Source organism: Carassius gibelio, chromosome A19, assembly GCF_023724105.1.
Source record: "Carassius gibelio isolate Cgi1373 ecotype wild population from Czech Republic chromosome A19, carGib1.2-hapl.c, whole genome shotgun sequence".
Classification (NCBI taxonomy): domain Eukaryota; kingdom Metazoa; phylum Chordata; class Actinopteri; order Cypriniformes; family Cyprinidae; genus Carassius; species Carassius gibelio.
Window position 1 is genome coordinate 14,987,729 of NC_068389.1, and position 23,658 is coordinate 15,011,386.

The 23,658-nt window shown below is 35.6% G+C and overlaps 1 protein-coding gene across 2 annotated transcripts in view; it reads left to right on the forward strand.

The window, feature by feature from the left end:
• Positions 1–23,658, forward strand: part of LOC127935659 (thrombospondin type-1 domain-containing protein 7A) — a 104,685-nt gene that overhangs the window by 55,886 nt on the left and 25,141 nt on the right. For both annotated transcript variants that reach the window (XM_052533741.1, XM_052533743.1), the window contains exons 6-14: positions 981–1,184; positions 7,766–7,960; positions 13,006–13,258; positions 14,570–14,685; positions 15,606–15,738; positions 15,972–16,075; positions 17,012–17,206; positions 18,156–18,422; positions 22,171–22,350. In XM_052533741.1, the coding sequence (XP_052389701.1) occupies positions 981–1,184; positions 7,766–7,960; positions 13,006–13,258; positions 14,570–14,685; positions 15,606–15,738; positions 15,972–16,075; positions 17,012–17,206; positions 18,156–18,422; positions 22,171–22,350 (1,647 nt within the window). The remainder of the gene's footprint in view (positions 1–980; positions 1,185–7,765; positions 7,961–13,005; positions 13,259–14,569; positions 14,686–15,605; positions 15,739–15,971; positions 16,076–17,011; positions 17,207–18,155; positions 18,423–22,170; positions 22,351–23,658) is intronic.

The following is a 23,658-nucleotide window of genomic DNA, read 5'->3' on the forward strand; positions in this document are numbered from 1 at the left end:
ATATGTTTAATATAATATTACAGTAATTGTGCAATGACACACTGAGACAGTTTAGAGGGATTGCGCCGACAAGGCAATTAGTACAGACTCTAGTCGGGTAAGTGTTGGGTCTGTGTGAACTTCAGGAGAAACATTTCTCCATCCATAAACTGCTGAATTTGGAAAAGCATGAATAAAATGTGTGACTAATTGAAACTTCTCACTATCCAACAAGGGTAAAGTGATTATTTTATTTATTCTTAAATATTTATTATTAAGTAAAATATTTGTGTATAATAAAAAAGTAATACACAAACACACACACACACACACACACACACACATATATATATATATACATACATACATACATATATATCCTACATTTCTTATATTTTCCTAAAATGTTATGCTTTAGTACAATAAACAGTATATATAGTGCATCTAAAATTATTTATAGACTATTATAGTATTTTTTTTTTTATTTATCTTTTAGAGTTTCCATTTTAATATTAGTTATTTTCTTGCATACTTTTGTCATTATTATTGTTATTATTATTATTATTATTATTATTATTATTATCAAATATCTCTATTTAGCCTTTTTTTTTTGGATGTAGCAATTTAAGTACTTCAAGGATACACGTCCAATTTTCATTTTTATAAAATAAATGTAATAAAATTGGTTCTAAAATAAATTTTAATCTAATATTTATTTATTTTATGTTTGAGTTAATAAATGTAAGGTTTAAGGGTTTTTGTTTGTTTGTTTTGTATAATGACCTGTTACTGCATGATATGTATGAATGTGAAATCTTGTTGAATTTGCAATAAAAAGAAAAAGTTCAGTCATTTGAACAGATATATTTACTAATTAATTACTTTTTTTTGAATATTTTACATGATTCAACTCTACCTGCGCTCTTTACTCCCACCGATTAATTCAACCAACTAAATCAGTGACCTGAATGACTTTGAGTCTCATCTGTGTTCTTCGACAGGTTTCAAACTGAGGAAAAGGAAAATCATGAATGAGCCCACAGGTGGCACAGGAAATTGTCCCCACCTGACAGAGGCAATCCCCTGTGAGGAGCCCAGTTGCTATGAATGGCTGCTGGTGAAGCTGGAGGAGTGTGTGCCTGACAATGACAAAGCGTGTGGACCGGGAACCCAGAACCCAGTAGTACAGTGCATCAACAGTGAAGGTAAGTGACACGTACACCTTCCATCTGCATGATATGGGACTGTCCGTTCATTCCATTCATAAGCATTCAAGCTTATTAAAAAATCTTTGCCTGAATAGACTTACTATTTTAAGGTCATGTCCAGGCCTGCAGTGTATCGAATGCAGCAACAAACTCAGATTGTTTTGTTGTTGTACAGCTGGGTCCATTCTTGAACTCTGTCCATAGGGCGTATGTTGTGGACTCATGCCCAATGCTGTAATTGCTGTTTCTGCACAGGCGGCTGGTAGTACTTCTCTATTGTTAGAATGGCCAGAGGGGAAATTCAGAGCAATAAGAAGTGGCACTGCTGGCTTTCAGTCTTCTATACACAAAGCCACATGTGCTGGGGCGGTCTACTGTCTAACTAGCCCAAAGGCCCAAAACTCTCCAATAGCATCTGGGTGTTACTGGCTTGACTGAGTACACGGTAGCTAGGGAAACCAACACCAGTACCATCTGTGAGATCAGAGAAAAATGGGGACAAGCACATGCCTGGATCTCTGACCAATGGCTGACACTAACGCCTCAATATACTGATTAAGAGGAGACCTGGGATGCCTGCAACACTTCTGTAACTTAGAGTTGTTGTGATTGGCTGTAACATCTAAATTTGGCATTTTGCTGGTAAAATAATTTTTATTCCAACCCCCAGAAATGATTTTACAAATAGGTAAATCATTGAACAACACAACATTTTGATCAAAAATCACAATAAACACAATTTTTCAAATAAATACTTTATATTTATTTGGAACAAGGATTATGGTGTATATAAATAAATAGAGAGCATAGTCTACTAAATAGTCTTGGAGAGCATAAGAGACATCTTTCAAAAATGTCAAAAAGTCTTACCGATCCCAAACTCTTAATGGTAACATACATACAAAGAAAGGAGAACATGAAACACTTGAAATGACTTAATATTGCTTAAGCTCTCAGTGGATTTAGAGTTATTACATCGTTTACTCTTACTGTCTGAGAAGCTTTTGTCAAAAGCCAGTTTTATATCTAATTATTTAGGGCTGGAAAATCTCCCATCGGTCTTGGTTTTAATTTATATTATTCATACAGCCTAAAACACCATAGGTATGTGAGAAAATAAATGGCCCGGATATGTGGTACTAACATTTTTTTTATTATTATTATTTTTTTTATGAGATTTTATGGATGAACACTTCGGTCTGGTTGATGAGGGAGTGAAATTCAGTGCCACAAACCCACAATTCCGATTCATCCGATCTAGTTGATTTTATACAGTATAATAGAGAATCAAGCAAGCTGAGTGAATATTTAAACAAACAAAGTGGAAATCTTGTCTCCAATGTGTGGAAGTGAAATAGGTTCATTCTGCGTGTTTATCAAAAATAATTCACCTTAAATTATTGTGGATATGAGGGTAGTAAAAAGTAGAATAATTGTTTTATTTCTTTATTTTATTTTTATTTTTTTATCTATTAGAATCACCAACTCTGTGACTTCTTTCTCTTTACCTTCGGTATTGTTAATGTATTGTCTGGAGGTGCGGCACCACTCTACTTGCATTAATCAATTATGAGCATACACCATAATTGTATTTTACATCCTCACATTTCACTCCTTGTTCCAGTAAATTTCAGTGTGCGGACATGGCAATTACTGCGACATTCCAGAACCTCAGCATTCACATTGCTAATGAGGACTCGGGGGAGAGAGAAAAAGACGAAGAGTGAGGACAGAAAGAGAGAGGCAGAGAAAGGCGCCTGTGTGTGTGCGCGCGCAACTCAATCAGTTTTGCAAGGCTCATAATCAAGCATCCCATTCACACCAACTGAAGGTGTCATTCTGCATGTGCCTCAGCTGTCACCACAGAGATGACTGCCACCTCCCCCTGGCCCTCCAACAAACCTCATCTCCTAGACAGTTACCCGGAAACACCTTCCTTAACATGCCACGTATAACACCTGTACTTTATATAGCAGGCTGATTCGATAGCTTAGGCAGCCAAGCATTAAGTGGGTTTATGACAAATTAATTAAATAAACTGATCACACTGTACTAACCCTAAAATGCATAGCTATATATATATATATTTATATATATATGGGTCAAAGTGGTCCGGGATACAATATGATACATTCCGTTTATAGCACTGCTTGTTTTGTCATTGAAATGGTAATTTAATGACAGTCTGTGGTTGGTGGGTCAGATTTTGCCTGGGGACCAATATGTCTTAACATACTAAACATGATGTTTCAAACATGTTACTTTTCTGTAACTGTGGAACACAAAAAATATATTTTAAAGCAAGTGTTTACTGTTTTTGGCCATACAATGAAAGTCAGTGGAGTCCAAAACAACATCCAACTCATTGAATTTCATTGTAAATAAAACAAAATAAAATCTATACATATTTTGTGTTTCATGACAAGAAAAGAAAATAATTCACACAGTATTAGCAGAAAAAAAGGTGTTACAGTACTGGATAAATCATAAAGAAATTATTTTTGTTTCTTTTTGCACACTTTGTATATGCAGTTATTACTATGGACTTTCCATGTATTTTATAGATCACGTGGTCCAACAGTTTTTATATTATTTATCCATATATACTGTGTGTGTGTGTGTGTGTGTGTGTGTGTGTGTGTGTGTGTGTGTGTGTGTGTGTGTGTGTGTGTGTGTGTCACCTGGCATATCCTAAAACCTAAATAAATGAATATTACTTGCATGCACAGGGTGTATATATATATATATATATATATATATATATATATATATATATATATATATATATATATATATATATATATATATATATATATAATGCCTTTCTCCGCGTCTCTGCAGCACAGCAGTGTAGCGCACATTGAAAGGCACATCACAGACATATATATATATATATATATAATATTTCAAATATCAGCATTCGTCGTTTTATGTTTAAAATATCAAAACCATATTAATGCAGTTGTAACTGCAGGCTAAAACATTAATGTCATGCATTAAACAGTGTGTAAATGCATCTAAATGCTTCTTCTAATGCAGCTTCTGTGTTTTCTCTGCATTGCAAAGATTAACTTTATCAGTACTGATTTACTTGGTAACAGTAAATGACTTATTCTTATTGACTGATTCAGTTTAACAATTTGACTGAAAAGGTGATGCACACTTTTAGAAAAATATATAAAGAATTCTATCACTGCTGTGAACTTACCACCAAACAGAATATGAACAATATCAGAAACTTCAGCTGTTCATGGTAGCCCTTAAGATACAAGCACAATAACACACTCAGCAAAATATGGTCTGATTATCGTTATTGATATATATATTTTTGTCTATATCGCACACCCCTAATATATCTAACATTTTGTTTATAGAAAAAAAAAATGCCCATAAAAGGTATAGTTTTAACGACTTAACATCTAGTTATTATGAGAAAATGTGTCTTTTTAATAACGACATATCTCATTATTATGACATAATTGAGCGGAAAAAAATAATATGAGTGTAGCAACGTGTCGTGTTTGATCAAACACTAAAAAAAAGGCTAAGGAACATTGCCTTCAACTTCTGTAAAACAGGTAAAAATAAATAAATAAACTTGGCTTAGAAAAGGTAAAATACATACAAATACATTTGAGAAGTGACCTTTCTTCTACTTGAGCCCCTGCCCCTCAAAATGTCTGTGCACGTCCCTGGAGTGCAGAATCCAAAAACTGAAAGAAACACTGGCCATTACTCAGTTCCTCCCTAGCCATAGGCTTACTGCAACACGCTGACCCATTTAAGTCCAGATACCTTGCTGTAGTGAGAAATAATATGATTTGTTCAAGGTCACCTCTTTCTTTGTCCTTCCTCGCAGATGGGTAGATGGTGAATATGTTGTTCTGGCACCAGTGGCGAGCATCTTATATAAATGAAATTAACTCTGATTCAGTCTGCATTTAGCTGAACTCCCTCTCTCCCTTATTAACTTTGGGAAGAGTAGTGTGCAGCCTCATCAGAATGTGACAGCACTCAAAAGAGGAAATGTCATATGCCGTCTGGTATTTTTCCATCAAGGGATAGTCAGACGCAGGTGAGGTTTAACACATCTGAGAATTTTTTTTTTTTTTTTTTCTGACGTGAAATGCTACGTCTTGGATGTGTGTAAATGCCAGTGGTGTGTGGAGGTCTAACTCTGTCCCACCCCCAGTCTCAAGCACTCCTCATTGTTCACTAGTGCCTCCCCTCTTCTCTCAATTATTGATTCCTGTTGTCTGGTGCTGATGAGAATAGATCTGTTGTATCCCTTGAGGTCCCACAGTGTCATCTCACTCAGTGGGTTTTCTGTCACTTTGTTTTTTTTTTGTTTTTTTTTCTTGTTTTTTTTTTGCAGGGGTGGGTATCACCAATCAGTCCAGGGGTTGGTGTCCAAAACTAGGTCTTTCAGAGGACCTCTGTTTTGATTTAGATTTTTTCTTCTTTGTTCTGATTTGTTTTTATTGTGCCTCGTTTATTTGTTTTTGTTTTGATGGTTTGATTTTCTTAGTTTTGCTGTTCTGACGGTTTAGTTTTGTTTTGTTGTATGATTGTTCTGCTTTTATTTGTTTTGTTTTATTTTATTTTTCTCTTTTTTGATTTTGCTTTTGTTGCTTTATTATTTAGCTATTTGATATTTTATCAGTTATTAAAAAAATACAGTTAATGCTAATGCGAGGGTGTTTCTAATGCAGCGTCTATGGGAGCGATGGTAAATTTGTGAGAAACATTTCTCGAACATGAGAAACAAACAAACAAAAAAAAAAAATCTCTTCTGACTGCCTTTTACAGTCTCTTTCAATTTTTCCCCCTTTTATTTAAAGTCCTGAAAACACTATCATGGTGTTTTTCTTTTGCTATTTGAGCAAATGGGAATGCAAAAAAATATATTTGTGGTACTCTCCCATTCACTGCCCCTCAAGTTAAACCAGCTATGACGGCTTTCACTGCTGAGAAACCCAGAAATGTGAAAATAGGCAAACATTGCCGGATCATCTTCCCCCCTGGGTGCACAGCTGTCGCATCCTGTTTGAAATTGAAAGAGTAATCTATAATGTATGTGTAGGAAGCACATTAAATTCTACTGAATTACATTTCACTGTTAAACATTTGAGCAAAATGCATGCCATAACTATGCAATGGGATTCTACATGTACCCTTGTTCTTGGGGAAACTTATGGTGTAAATGTGCAGTAGGTCATTAAAGGAACACAACTGTGAATGTTGTCTTGTCCCTATGATAGTAGGGGCCTCACTAAAGTCTTATATTGCTACAGGGGACATTGGGGACATGCCCATCAAAATGTTGTCTTGGGCCCTTTGAATTTTATCAATGGTCCTGTTTACAAATACATGCAAAGTATGCAGAGTGTTAATGTGTAAATGGGTGGTTTGTTTACCGTGCAAGTCTGGCATGGAGTAGTGATGAAAGCACTTGGTATCACATGCACAGTGTGAATTCTCTGTGTGGGTAGATTTTATTCACGGAGTGAGATGTGTTTATAATGTTCACAGAATTTAACACAGCATGAGATGAGTGAGGTTTCACTCTGCTTGGCTTTTGTCTTTTTGAAATTCATTCGTGTATTTCATTGTGGATATTAGTTTTTTGTTTTATTTGCTAGATCATACTCATACTCAAGTGTGCCGGTCCTCAAAGATCCGAGCTATGATGACTTTCACCTTTATATTTTAGTGCGGATGTATACCTAGACAAATTGCACTGTATATGGTGAGAACGAGTCTTTGAACCTGTGTGTATGCCTACTGTGAAATTACCACATCAATCGTGACGTGCTAACTTGGATGCAGCTGAAGTTGCCGTGTTTGCTTCAGGGAAATTTTTTTTTTTTTAAAGAAGCTTCCCAATGGGGAAACGCACGCCTGTTTCACACATAATCCCTCTGCAGTGCATATGCAGTCTGTGTGCGTTAAGTATGTGGTGCAGAAGCAGCACAGACTCATACTCATTGTGCTTTCAAACAGGACGCGTTTGCAGTCCGCTACTTGGTACGTAAACGATCGCTGCACTGCTGCAGACGCAACACTCCTGGAACACACTGATGGACCGCAACCGAGTGAACGCTGGAATCAGTTAACATGGGTGCATAAAAAAAAGGAAACGCATACGCACTGCAGACGGATTATGTGTGAAACAGGCATAAGGTTGTTTGCACCTTGTGCAATGTGGAATTAGTTTACAGCTTTCTCAAGCAGTTTGTGATGCATTGTGGAAACAGGAGATGAGCCCCTGGTCTGATACACCACCTGTCTTCAGAAACACGTTCTCAAAGACTTAACATTACTTTTAGTCATTATTTTATTTGGGGTAGCACACATATTCTGGACGCCTTCGGCAGAATTCAAATGAGCCATTTTAATCTAGATTAATCTAGATTAATTCCAAGATTACAGTGAGATTAATCTATATTTTAAAAAAAAATAATCTATGCCCACCACTAATATATATATATATGTGTGTGTGTGTGTGTGTGTGTGTGATATGAGAATGTATCCTATATCCTGTGAGAATATAACAGGGCCTGTTTTGTCGTTCTTAGGTGAATACGTGGACAGGCAGCTGTGCCGGGACGCCATTCTTCCCATGCCTGTGCTGTGTGAGGTGCCCTGCCCCAAAGACTGTGTGCTCAGTCCCTGGACTTCATGGTCTCTTTGCTCCAATACCTGCTCAGGGAAGAACTCAGAGGGCAAGCAGACCAGATCACGCTCCATTCTGGCCTACAACGCTGGGGACGGTAGGGTTTTTACTATAATCAAACCGCTCTTATACTCATTTTCCACCAAAATGGTGTGGATTGAGCTGGTGTTTGGGCAGAGGAAGTTCAAACATCTCTCAGGGCTGGAATTACACTGAGCTGAACAATAGGGCCTTTCGCATCCCGGGAACCTTTTCATAGTACCAGAAATAATAGTGGAACTACCCACAATTGGTAGAACTAATTTTAGGACCAGATTGCCTTTTTCGAGAACAAAATTAGGTCCTACTCCGGAGCAGGGTCTAACCAGCACAACTGGTACTACCCTTGACGTAAGTTTACATTGATTGGCCAGACGCATTCGAAAATGCCCTCACCCCCATGATATAAAATGCCTTGTAACATACTGTAAACATTGTGTCAACTTATTTTGCAAATATGATGGCGGACGCTAAAGTGCAGGCACTTGTAGCAAATGTAGCACTGCCAGTTGTCATTGGAGATTTATTTTTTACATTCTTTTGATCGCTTTACATATACGTTGACATTCCATGTCCATTATTGTGAAACCAGCGAGACACAACAAAAACACAGCTCCGATCATAGTGCCCTCCATCCTCCAGTTGTTAACGTTGTTCTTTGTTAACGTTCGCTGTCGACCGGCTTAACGTCACTCCCTAGTACACACTGTCAGTGCTAATGAAACCTTTTAAATTGTACTGGTAAATAGTTTTCACAAATTGTCCCAGTACTTTAATACTGAACATTTAGTTCTGGAACTAAAGCGGTGTGAAAGGCCCTAATGACATACCTTACTATGTTGCTGCATAGCCTGCTCGCAAACAAACAATACTTTGAAGTCTTATTTATCTTATGAGTATCAGAGATCTTTTTTAACATCTGAATCATTTTAATTACTCATTTTTATGATATGACTGGCTCCTTTTGTATTAACATTAAGAAGTTAAAATGAATAAATAAAATAATATTCATCATTCATAATAATAAAAAAAAAAACATATACTATTTATCAATAATATATTATTGCGGACAGTGAAAATAAAGTGTCTGGAGTTCATGAGACTGAGAACATATTCTGTTCTACCATTCAGAACTGTGGGTTTAGTATGATATACTATTTTTATTTTATTTTTAGGTCTCATTCTGATATGCAAATTTTATGCTCAAGAAACATTTCTTATTATTAATCTTGAAAAAAACTGTTAAAAACAATGATTCTTCAATGAAAACAAAGTTCAGAAGAACAGCATTTATTTTGGAATATCTGGACATTTACTGAGAATATGTTTGTTAACATTCAAAGTAATTATATTCAGCAATTTTATAAGCAGCTAGCATAGGTTGCAGTGGAATAATTTTTTTTCAGCCTGAATCCTCATCTTTTTATATTATTATTTATTTATTTTATTTAATTGTGGTTCAGTAAGGCAATGCATTACTTAATGCCCTGTGTGTATCATGTGCTTTATTTTCCTCAGAGCGTCCTGCTGCTGAAAGTATTTAGCGTTATAGCCCTTAGTCTAAAAGTAGACTGTTTTGCAAGGGTCTCTCCAAAGATTCGTGCTTTTTTTCTGCTCATGTGTATTTGTACGCTCAAGTAGACATGAGCAGATAGCAAATATATTACTGCATTTATGTTAGATTAACATTATTTTATGTGAACAGACTTTGAAATTAAAAAAATAAAAAAATAAATCACAAGGTAAATCTGAGCGTTAGGTAATTCAAACCTCAGGTGAGCTCAGGCTGTAAGTGTGTATCTGATGTGTAATAGACTGTTGGATAAGTGGTTGCTTTGGGCTAAAACCTCTTCCTTCGCTCCACCACTCGCCCACCAGAAATCCATTTCCACAAATATGCAGCTTGAGGGAACAGGACTTGCACTGCTGACTGAGAGCATATCGGCTTGGTTTGCTTTAACATCACATCATTTTACAGTCACGCTAGTGCCAGAATCAAAGGTAGTATGTTCAGTACATCTGTGGAGTGCGGTTGCTTTATAAATCACAGTTTTAGCACCAATGTTTGACCACATATGCGCAATGATGCATTCTGCCCTGTAGTGAATCATGCTACGTGCTGCTGTGCTCGGATTATTAGCCTTCAAATGATTCAAGAGATGGTGGACAAAAATTGATGACAAGCGTCTTGAGAAAGCAGGTGTGTGCTGACAGTAGCATGATGCTTAGTAGATCCTGTTCTGCTTGCCATCTGCCTCTGTGTGAGGTGATGGAGAGAATAGCACGAAGCATTGGTCATGTGCTGTCCATGTAGATAAGCCTCTCAGAATAGGACCTAGCTGTCCCAGAATGAGCAGGAATTTACAATCCTACTCTAGTTGCCTCATTTTAGTCTATTAGGTTTGTAGGGAGTGAGGGCCTCCTAGAACAGAGGTTTTCAAACTGTGGTCACCTAATGCAAATGTAAAATGTAGGGGAAGAATTTCAGTTCAAGTTATTAATATTCATTTAAGATGTCTGATGCAAATATTAACACACTTTTCAAATTAGAAATTTTCAACTTGCTTTTTAAAGAAAATATGAGATTAATCATGTTTATTTAATTCTATTGACAGCCCAGTTTTAATTAAAGAAATGGGTGAATTGTAAAAGAATGTTAAACTGTTTTTAGTCCTTTACCAATTCATTTGGTAAACCAGTCACTGACCCTTGTTCAGGGCCCTGGGAAACATCTTCCATTATGGTCAGCCCAGTGTATAACATTTTAATGGATTGTCAAAATATTTTAATGCATGGTCAGATACAGTATGTAACACATATTGGAGGGCTTGACGATTTCAAATGTCCTGCTTCTTGAGGATGTCATGCAGACATCACTGTGTCCTACATCAAGATAAAATTAACACATAAGGTGGGTATCGGGATCCGCAGTATGATCCGCAGCTCTTAATGGTGCAGAGATGGACCAAGAACATGCAATTACTCTGAGCTGTGTACGGACTCACTTTTGTAATTTACAAAGGAGTCACAGGTCGATAAATCACTAAAGAGAGTGTTAATCCCCATTTGAAACAATGTAATTCTGGTGCAGCTTTTTGAAGCTCTGCTAATGCATTGCCCTGGCATTCCCTAACCACTATGAGATGCTTTGGAAGTCAAATAACCCTCCTTTTTATAACAAAAAAAAAAAAAAAATCTCACTTTCAGGGCCATTATTGTGGCTGTGCTGCACACAGCAAGTGTTTTCTAATGGTACTCACGTCTAATGAAGTGTGTGATAATAGTCAATAACCTTTCTATAAATTAGATACTGAAGGACTGTGTGCTGCAAAGGATGAGTCAATTATTCATTATTTTTGGTCCCCTTGAACAAGGAGCACTGCTTGATACATGGTTTGTCCATTTTTCTCATTCACCAATTTACCATTTTCTCATTGATTGGTGTGCAGCTGTTAATGTGCACCATTGAGGCTTTGCATGTGACTACAGGTTGTAAAGAAAGCCAAGCAAAGCCTGGTTAATAAATCTAGGAGATGCTTTTATTCCAACAGTCATTTTTGTAGTAGCCTCATGCATTACACTCCGCTCATATTTCATCATATATGTGACCCTGGGCCACAAAACCAATCTTAAGTCACTGGGGTTTATTTGTAATCATGATTGTTTATTTGTATTTTGTAGCAATAGCCAAAAATACATTGTATGAGAGTTATTTGGTAAATTTCCTACCATAAATATATAAAAACGTCATTTTTGATTGGTAATATGCATTGCTAAGAACTTAATTTGGACAAATTTAAAGGTGATTTTCTCAGTATTCTTTTTTTTTTTTTTTTTTTGCAACCTCAGATTCCAGATATCTACATAGTTGTATCTCGGCCAAATACTGTCAGATCCCAATAAACCATACATCAAACTTTCATGTGATGTATAAATCTCAGTTTCGAAAAACTGACAACTGGTTTTGTGATCCATGGTCACACACACACACACACACACACACACACACACACACACACACACACACACACACACACACACACACACACACACACACACACACACACACACACACACACACACACATATATATATATATATATATATATATATATATATATATATATATCTCTTGTCCCCACAATGCGTATGTTCTTATTTGAGTCAGTATTATTTGAAAAATAATGAAAAGTTTCTTCATCAGAACAGATCTGGAGAAATTTAGCATTAAATCACGTGCTCACCAATCCTCTACAGGGAAGGGGTCTCTAAATGACTAATAAAAACATCACAGTAATCCACGCATATCCAGTCTATCAACTATTGTCTTGTGAAGTGAAAAGCTGCATGTTTGTAAGAAACAAATCCATCAAGACATTTATTAACTTTAAACAGTTGTCTACAGTTATAAAGCAAGTCCTATATCCATAATCTAATCCGAATGAAGTGAGAAATATGTACAAATCAAACAACGCTTACAACTGTCCAAACAGTTCTAAACAAATGTGTTAGTGGATTTTAATGTGATAGGACAACAGAGGATGGTCTTTCTCACTGGAGGAAGCATTATTATGGATTATAGACAAGACGTTTAACGTTAAAACACCTTTTTTTTCTCATATAAATGCACGGTTTGGACACTTCCAGATGGACTGGAGTTATGTGGATTACTTGTGAATTATTGTAATGTTTTCTTTATCAGCTGTTTGAACTGTCATTCTGATCATTTTTCCAGCAAAGAGGGACCATTGCTTAAAAATGCTTGATATAATAATCGGTTGTTAAGTAAAGTGTGTAATATATATATATATATATATATATATATATATATATATATATATATATCTGCTTTGGAAGCTGACAGGGATATGGTGAGTAGGTGTCACACCATAACGGTTTCAAATTTTGATTTTAGCACAACTGGAACATTGTATTAACCAATTAGAAACCAGGACTGAAACTATGTTTTTCTAGCTTCCTATGCTTTAAATTACATAATTTACTTTACTATAGGTCAGAAATGATATACAAATGTACTTTTACAGTTTGGATTTATGATTTTCCCATTATTGTATCATCTCCATGACCCTTTTTATCTTCTAGGTGGAGGTCAGTGCCCTAACAGCAGCGCCTTGCAAGAGGTGCGCAGCTGCAATGATCATCCCTGCACTGTGTACCACTGGCAGACGGGGGGCTGGGGTCAGTGCATAGAGGACACCTCCGTTCCGTCTGCTAACAGTTCGCTCAGCCGCACCCGAGCAGGAGACGACACTAATGAGGCATTCTGCTCGGTCGGAATGCAGACACGCAAAGTCATTTGTGTCCGGGTCAATGTGGGCCAGGTGCCACCTAAAAAGTACGTTTTTAAATGTGTCCCTATAAATGACATGCATTTAATTTATGCTGGACAAATAGGTTTTAAGATATAATTAGATTCTCAGATTTTTCTAATTACCTTGTGTCAACAATATAGGTTTCCTTTCAATGTCTTCATGCGGGTCACAGAGAGCCCTAATTCTTTTTTTTATTTATTTTTTTATTGCCGTTTGTTGTATATTGAAGAATGTTATGTATTCTGTTTATTATACACAATCTAGAGGTCTGATGCTTGATTTTTATTGACAGATCGAGACTTTAAGTTGATGATCTCTCAGCAGGTAGTTTTAAGTATCTGAATCTGTTTATTTATTCAGTTTAATAGTGGCATTATTCTGTCAGTGTCTGTGGAAACGGTGTGTAGCTCAGGGATCCCATGCTGGCAATGGAAATGAGTTCCTCTTTCTTCCGGGGGTTATTCATGTGCTGGGCTTTACCCACTGATCTACACATTCATATACACCGGCAGATATGCACACGTGAGCTGCATGATGATCGTTTTGGGATTTCATGTGAAAGAAGCAAGCATATTGGAATGATGCGGGGATGGAGAGAGGAAGGAGAAAGAAGTGTAGCACATGCAGAGACACATAATGAAGATGAAAATGTTTTATTTGAGGGTGAAATCATATTTACATTCTGCTATGTATGAATGCATTACTGTTCAAAATATTTCTTTCTTTATGGTTTTGAAAGAACTTCATATTCAAGCCTGCATTTATTCAATAAAAATACAGTTAAGGATTGTGAAATATGACAACTAAAAATAACAAAATAAAAATTTTTAATCATTTAAAATGCAATTTATTCTTGCAGATGGCAAAGCATGAATTTTCAGCCACCATAACTCCAGTCTTTAGTGTCACATGATCCTTCAGAAATCATTAATATGCTGATATGCTCCTCAAGTAATATTGATTATTATTATCAATGCTGTGCTGCTTAATATTTTTGTGGAACCGGAATATATATTTTTTTTTTTCTTTTTTTTTTTTATCAAAGAAACTTCAAAAGAAAAAATATTTTGGAACATTATAATAACCTTTACTGTCATTGTGATAAATGTTATGAATTATTGATGGATAAACAAGTAGTAATTAAATTAATTATAAAAAACTGACCCCAAATATTGACTGTTAGTGTACATTATCATTAATATTATTTATAGCAAGTTAAGTTAAGTGTTATTAAATAATAATAATCTTTTAGTATTTGGTTTGTTTCCCTTTAGCTTTGAGCTTCTTGAAAATGGGAGCATCTGTACATGCTGTTTTACTGTTTTTCTACGCAGGTGCCCAGAGAGTCTTCGTCCAGATACTGTAAGACCGTGTCTTTTGCCCTGCAAGAGAGACTGCATTGTCACTCCGTACAGTGATTGGACACCCTGTCCTTCCACCTGCAAGACAGGTACTTTTTAACACACACTAATGCAACTTACATATACTGTAAAACTTCTGATGCATCTCTTGAACTAAAGTCAAATAGAAAAATGTTTCTCAAAGGCTGAAGTTTCAGTGACATCAATACATAAAACGAATGCATATTGTTCACTTTCAACAGTCTATCAGAAACAGTTAGAAACAGTTTCTTTCTTCTCACAATCGCTCTCTATCAACACTATAAAAAGGTTTTGTTGCTTGGCAACTCCACTTATAGGAACCAGAATAAATGCCTATAACAAGCTGCTTTGTTATATGAAGCAAATAAGCCTTACAATTCTTGTTAAAATATTTTTTCCCCCATTGAATATCACACTCCAGTGTGTTTTTGTATAAAATATTGTCTTATTAAAGACCATCTGCTTGACAGTTTCTTCTTCACTGAACACTGAGCAGACTCCCCTCATTGATTTTCTTCTTCGTAGTACTGGTTACATTTACAGTAAATATTTGATGTATGTGTTTTTTACTAACCTTTGCATTTTTACAAAGAGAACCAGTCTCAAAGTTTGTGCTTTGCGGTAGAACAGTGTGAAAACGCTATTATCACATAATAATATCACATAATCAGATGCACATATTAATAGATGCCTTCACCCTGTGGAGAACTTCAGTCTTCAGTTTATTATAAATAAAATCTAAGATTATCATTATTTAATTTCTTAATTGTACTTTTTATATTGAAATCATTAAGCAACAAAGCAGATGGTAGTTGTGATGTACTGTAATACCATTTTCAGAGATATAAAGTGCTTAAAATGCAGCACAGTTATACAGAGACTTGTGTACTGATTAGATATGTGAGTAGAAATGCAGTTTTTGCAGGATGTTTATATATTTATTCATGACAGTTTCATATTTTCTTTCCGTCCTCTTGTGTACATCCAGGCGGTGATGTCAAAAAGAAGCAATCAAGGAAGCGCATTATGATTCAGCTTCCGGCTAACGGAGGCCAAGACTGTCCAGAAGTGCTCTTCCAGGAGAAGGAATGTGATGCCACATCTGTTTGTCCGGGCTACAGGTGAGTAACAGAATACCTTTTGAAATTATAGTACTACATTTCATATAAATAACATAAATTATATAAATTGTAAATGTAATAAAAAAATTATTTATATATATATATATATATATATATATATATATATATATATATATATATATATATATATATATATATATATATATAATTATTATATAAAACGAGAGAGAGAGGCCAGTTTTACATATATATAAATTGCATTTGCACAATAGGTGGAAGACCCACAAGTGGCGCAGGTGTCAGCTGGTGCCCTGGGCGATTCGTCAGGACAGTCCTGGAGCACAAGAGACTTGTGGACCAGGACTACAGGCTAGAGGTACAGAAAAACCTTCAACATCAACCTAAAGTCTTTCTGTGTCACTAATACTTTGTAGGTGCTTTTATCAGTGTTTCACATTTGAAGCTGGGGAGACGGGTAAGCGTGTGGTAAATGCATGAGATTGGTAGTAATTCGATCTGCGACTGAGAGTTACCATCAAAGGGATTGTGTAAACGCTTCTGGATTTAAATGAAATGTTCTGTAAGAGATTCAGGAAGCTGTCTGAAGCAGTCCCTCTGACTCTTACCAGTAAACCCTTTCAGGGTTCGAATGCAGGCTATTACCGTAGTGTTTTGAAAAACATATTTGAAAAAAAAAAAGATGAGAGTGCTAAATATAGGCCTGGAGACAGTGGATTTTTCTGCTGTATAGCTGATAGAGACAAATTTACCGCATATGGAAGGTTCCACTGTCATAAAAGCATTTTATATGGGGGAACCTTTAACTTGGGTTAAAATTTTTAACAATACTAAAAGAGAAATACAGTATATTGCTCATAAAAATGTATGGTAAGAGCATAGTTTGGCCTTTGAGTGAAAGAAAAAGACATTATGCAGGTTATTCTTAAAATCACATAAAGTACTGCAGAAAGCTTCTTTAGATTTCAACTTTTCGGCACTGCTTATGTTAACAACCATTACACGCAATAGTATCCCTCAATACGCCGGCATGACGAAAAAAGCAATCCAATACAATAGCTTTTACCCTCATTCAATGATATAAATCTGGATCCTTCCGGCTGCTTGAGTCAATAGGCATTTAACTGCCCTCTTTTGAAATCCATCACAAGATTCATAGCTTTATTCAATATGTGTGGCTTTATAGGTGAGAGTTGCCTGATATATGTCTGTATTAACTTAGAGATTTTTTTTTTTTTGGTTTTGTTTCTTTTTCTGGCAGTACTGTTGATCGCTTTCATCCTTTCTCCCTCAGCCGTATCATGTAAGAAGTTGGATGGTGGACCCGCAGACGTTGCGGCCTGTCTGAAGTTTGCGGGTCCTATGCCTCAACTCACTCAGTCCTGCCAGCTTCCATGTCAGGATGACTGCCAGCTGACTGCCTGGTCCAAATTCTCATCCTGCGCTGCTGACTGTGTGGGTGTCCGAACTAGGAAAAGAACCCTTGTTGGTAAGTGCAGGATACTGTAAGTGAGTCTAAATCTTAAAGCTTCCTGATGTCATATCATCAGACAAGCTCTTCTCACTTACATCTTTGATGCATTTCAGCACATTTATTTAGGATGCCTTCAGATGCATTATAGCAGCCAGTGCCACATGTTCCTTGATCTAATATACCAATTTGCTGTTCAAGAAACATTTTTTATTATTATCAATGTTGAAAACAAGTGTGCTGCTGAATGTTTTTGTGGTAACTGATAATGCAAATGTTTCTTTAGGTTTCTTTTTTGAATAGTACATTCAAAGAACAGCATTTATTTAAAATGTAAATCTTTTGTAACATTATGAATGTCTTTACTGTCAATTTAATGCATCCTTGCTGATAAAAAAAAAAAAAAAAAGTTGTGTATTATTTTACAGTGGCAGTGAAAAGTTCAAATATATCTGTCCCTTGTGTCATTAGGATGATTGATTAATTTGAGGAAAGCCCTCTGTGTTCCAAATGCTTTTGCAGAATTATTTTTAGTTAGATACATATGCCTGTACCTCATTTGAGCCAGAAATGTGGTTTAACCTTTAAGATAATGTGCCATGAGAAGCTTAGTCGGTTATTTAGAGGTTAACAAAATACTTTGTGTGTGCCAAAGACCTATTTGCCCTTTCGAAGACCTGCTGTAAGTCATGCAACTTTGCAAAAAAGAATTAAGATTAGTGTAATAGGTCTTTCAATTTGGATAAGTCTGCTTACTCATGATTAGTAGATCAGTGTCTTTTGAGCAGAGGAGTTCGGTACTACTACAGGATCATTCTGTTAGCAGTGCATTCCATATCATATTATTACAAAAGATTTATTTTCTTGATCATGGAATCATATTTAAATGGATGACATGATCTTATGACTTTTGATCTAACATCTTGAAATAATGTATGTTTTTTTTTTTTTTTTTTTTCTGGCATAGGTAAAAGCAAAAAGAGGGAACAATGTAGAAACACACAGATGTATCCTCTGAGTGAAACCCAATATTGCCCCTGTAACAAGTACAATGCCCAGCCCGTGGGGAACTGGTCCGACTGCATCCTGCCTGAGGGTGGGCGAGTAGAGGGCCTTATGGGTATGAAAGTGATAGGTGATATCAAGGAGTGTGGCCAGGGTTACCGGTTTCAAGCCACGGTGTGCTACGACCAGGACAACCGCCTCGTGGAGACGTCACGCTGCAACAGTCATGGTGGGTGAAAAAAGCTGAGGTATATCATTCCTGTGCCACTTTTGTCATTAATAAAGATTAATTGAATTCCCTGTCTACCATTGGTAAGACAAACATACTCACGTCATTGGTTGAGCCAGCGTCAATGTGTCGAGAAGAGTGTACATTTTTACACAGGTTTTGTTTTGTTTTGTTGTTTTTTTAAATAACATTGTGTACATTTAGGCAATATTTTAATATGTGATATTCATTCTTTTTTGTATTCATTCTTTTTACTCAAAATAACTGTAAAATGTGTTTTATTTAAATATTTCACAAAATAATAATACTCTTCATAATAACTAATTTTATAAAATAACAGTTCATGTGACAAGGAATGTGAGTGTAAAATTAAACCAAATGTTCACTTTTTATATACTAATCTGAGTAGGAGAACATATATTTCATGAACATAGATTACATGTATACAATACAATTAGCCTCAACTGAAATAAGTCTCATCATATATATATATATATATATATATATATATATATATATATATATATATATATATATATATATATATATATATATATATATATATATATATATATATATATATATATATATACATACATACATACATACATACATACATACATACATACATACATACATATATATATATATATATATATATATATATATATATATATATATATATATATATATAATATGCTAGGTAATTGCTTTAAAGTAAATAAATCTTGATTTAAAAATGTTTAGACATTAGTACATGGGGAAAAAAGACAATATTAATTGTTTAATTACATAATGCTCGACTGAAGCATTCATATTTTTCAAAACAGTTCCTTATAGTTTGTCCATCTGAAATAAAAAATGCAATGAGCGTGTCTTAATAGAAAATAAGCTTTCCGCAGCAGTGTTCGTAATCTAATTCGGCTCCGCACCTCTCGCCACCTCCTGCAGCAAGTAGCATTTGGCAATCCGTTCCTCTGAGCCCGAGATTAGACTGTGGCAAACTACAGCGTTAGATGAAAGCATGTGGAATCTCATGGCCGAAGCAAGAGCTCTGTGCCCAAACCACCCCAACACACACACAGACACTTTAGTGTTGGCGATTAAAGGGCCACCCCCTGTGCACGACATGGTTAAGGTCTCTCTCTTTATGAGTCACAGTCCTCTAGTATGGGTTGTATACTCTCAGCTGGAGGCCTGTGACTAGCTCAAAGACTCTGCATCCCTGCATGAGTCAAGATGTGCTGATGGAGGCAGGATGCTCTCTTCCTGCTTCCTCTGAGACATCCCTCACTCCAATCAGACCCCATACCCCTCATGATCTGAAGCGTAGTTGCTATTTTGTGAGGCTGTCAGACTGGCATGTTGCCCAAGGTGATTTGGAAAGGTGGTTGAGCATGTTTAATCCAACTAAGTTAAATGCCAACACAGTAGGCATTCTGGTTCAAACGTGTATGTACAGATATCTGGACTTTTTTTTTTTTTTCTTGATGGAGTGTTTACAGGGTGTCCGCGGGGTTTTAAAAAGTATTAAAAAGTGATAAATCAAAATGGTCAAATTTAAGGCCATTAAAAGTGTTAAATGTGGTCTCAGAGGTATTATTTTTTTCCAAATTAGGTATTATTTTTTCCAGACTATCAGGTGTCTTATTCTGATTGAAATTCTATCTGCGTTCGTGTTAGTTCGTTTATATGGGCTTTAGCATATCTGGGCACATAATCAAAGATCTTCCGTCTCCGTCTCATGCTGACGTCATATTCAGTGGTCGTTCGGCATCATCTCAGAACACTGCGCGCTCAACAGAAGTGGCTGGCTTACGTTTTATTTTAGACTTGCTTCAAGGCATATCTTCAACGACTGGACAACCATCGTCGTCTTCATGGACAAATGCAAGTTTTCTAATAGCTGGGTTAACGACCGGTAGTACCGAGGTCCCGTTTAAACCCGGTTCTTGACGCATACAGCGCTATGATTTCCGCGAAGCAGAAAACGAGTAGGCCTACGGAATCTCAAAATCCAGTCATGAAAATGAAACTTACATTTTAATATGGACAGTCATGGAATTTGTGAAAGCATAAATTAATCAAATCAAATCTCCATATGGACCAGTATCTGTAAATGTTAAGCCGCAAAAGTTGTTTGAAATATGAATCCGTGTTCTGCGCGTCTCTGTGTGAATTAATGAATGGCAGAGACGTGCAGGTTTATTTACTACATAGACTGAAGCGCATGACGCTTGCATTAATTTCAGCATCTGTTGTCTTCTCCTGTCAAAATAATGGAGTTCATTTAGAATTATTCATATTCATTTTCGAAAAAGCAGAAGACATACCGGTTTCTCCGGTAGTGGGCGGAGCTAATGCGCAAATAGAAATTTCAAAATGACAAATATGCATTCATTAGGCCTAAAAGAAAATTTTTACATAAGGGCATTGTGCTAGAAATATTACTATTATTTAGTAAAACGTATGTGATACTGCTACCACTGTTGCAAAAAAATAAAAAAACTTTATTTAAAAAAAAAAATAAATCTCAATATTTCTCCCATGTTTTAATTTTAATAGCAAATCCCCTTTATTTACCAAACATTAAATGTGTTTAAATTTGATAAATTAAAAGACAAATTAAATTTGGGTGAAACTTGTTTACTGTTTTTCATAATTATATAACTTGTTGAAAAACTTTAAACACAATTCTAAATAAGTATAAAGAATGGCATTGGTTTTATTTTTAGTGCTAAAAAGTTATTTTTTTTTATTAGCAAATTTTTGTGTTTTGCTTTGGTACCGAAATTGGTACCGAGAACCGTGGATTTTCACTGGTATCGGTACCGAATACTGAAATATTGGTACCGTGACAACACTAACAGGCAGGCTTATTGTTCGGTCTATCCATTTTCTCCATTGCACATTTTATGGTATTTGTTTTATTTTTATTTACTAAGTGAAATAAATGTGCAATATGCTGTCAACATCAGTCTCTAAATCTATTATTTTTTGTATGTTATATATGTCAAAATCTGTGTAAATAATAGAAAGGTCGCTGATTAACACTTGCAATTCAGTGTCGTGATGGTTTTAAAAAATATTCTGAAGGTAGTGAAAAAGGTATTAAAAAGTAGTAAATTTAACTTAAGGATTGCTGTATATACCCTGGTTTAACAGTATAAAGGTAAAATATTAACATAACTTTTTAATAATTAAACCTTATTAATTTAGTGCTACTGTCTAAATTTGTTTAAATTAGATTTAAATGTAGAAATTACTTTATCACTCACAATTGTGTGTTTATATCTCACATCTCACGATTCAGAATTTAACCAAAAGTTGCAATCACCATTTTTATTCCATGGCAAAATCCATGCTTTGAATCACATTGACTTTGACAGATTTTTAAACCTCAGGCATCAATTTAAATCAGATATTTTTGTGCTTGTAGGTTTGATGGAGCAAAGTATTATGGAGCACTTAATGTGGAATACCTGCTGTTTTAATAATCCTCTGAAATGTTCAGGACTTGAGCTGAATTAAATGTAGCTTTTCCCATTCCAGAAAGAAACTATAACCTTTGCAAGTTGTGATGTAAGATTAAACTTGAGCAGACCATATCAATGCAAATGCCAAAACCTTGACCTTAACCAATTTATTAGGCTTACTCCAGTAACCAGCATCATAACTGTATCATATTAGTTTTACTCACTATAGCAGAAACGTTTAGTTTCGTTCTTCTCTCTTTTATCTCTTGAAGGTTACATAGAGGAAGCGTGTATCATCCCATGTCCTTCTGACTGTAAGCTCAGCGAGTGGTCAAACTGGTCCCGCTGCAGTAAGTCCTGTGGCAGTGGAGTCAAAGTACGGTCCAAGTGGCTTCGGGAGAAACCTTATAATGGTGGCAGGCCCTGCCCCAAACTGGACCACGTTAATCAGGTATGCAGGGACTGGGTTATATATTGTTTAATGAATATGTGCTTGTCTTGTTTTAATGATGAATTACTGGGGTGCTGTGCAGTTTAATTTAAAGGACTAAACAGAATAAAATGTTTAATTAATGCACAGCAATGGGGTTTACTAATATGTTCATACACTGTAGTATGGGATATTGTTTGTGCAGCATAGCTTTAGATCATTAAAGATTCATTTACTCAGCATCAAACGATCTTCTGAGGATTTGGAAGTGACTAATAATAAATGGTATGTAACAACTTCTCTGTTTTCCGCATTTCTCCCTTTTCACCTTCTCTCTCTCTTGTCATGGCGGGAATCCTGCAACAGGCTCAGGTAAAAATCTCAGGTTCTAAATGATTAATGATGGTGCACATGATTAACCAATTATTTATTTTGGTCAATTATAAATTCAAGATTTTGATAAATGTATGACTTTCAGGTCCAAGGACATAAGAATGACCTTAAAAGTAACTGGACTCATTATAAACCTGATTGGCTTTGCTCATGAATATTAAGTAGATGATGTAACTGAAGGGAAAATGACCTTTTTCATGTTAGTTTTCTTGTTGAGATATTTTTTTTATTAACATCAGTAAAAAATAGGGGTGGGAGAAAAAATAGATTCTCCGATGCATGCCGATTCTCTCTTCAACCATTTTGAATCGATTCTGAAATGTTTTCTGAGCTTGTTTATTTTTCCCTCATATGGCACATGTGCACATTAAAGACGCGGATGGCTTCAATGCACGGAATTTGCGCTGTGAGATACGTGCACATCGCTTGACAGTCTGTGCTTCCACCTGCCGTGTTTTACTTTAGATATGCTTTCATTTATGTCATTTGGAATGCAGTACTATTAGATGCACGAAACTGTGTTTGTTGTCCTGAAGTTTCTGCTGCGGTTAAATGCACTTGCATTGTCAAATACTTCAGTCAGTTATGTTTTCAGAGCAGGAAGAAACATCTGATATCAAAATAGATCTGTGCATTAGTGCGAATGCAGCCTGTTAAAGCGTCCACTTTCTATGATCTCATCAGTAATAATCAAACGGCAATAATGCTGAAGAAAAAAAGAGAAAAATCCTCAACTATTGTCTGTACACTTTCGGACACTTTAACACTTATTTTAAAAAAGTAATCATTTAAAAAAAAAATGTGAAAAAAAAGCTAATTTTGAACCAAATCAATTTTATATAAAATGTATTTGAAAATGTAGCCATGTGCAGTAATATTGAAGACTAATAATGTGACGCGTCGTGATATTGAGTTGATAATGATAATGAAAACCAGT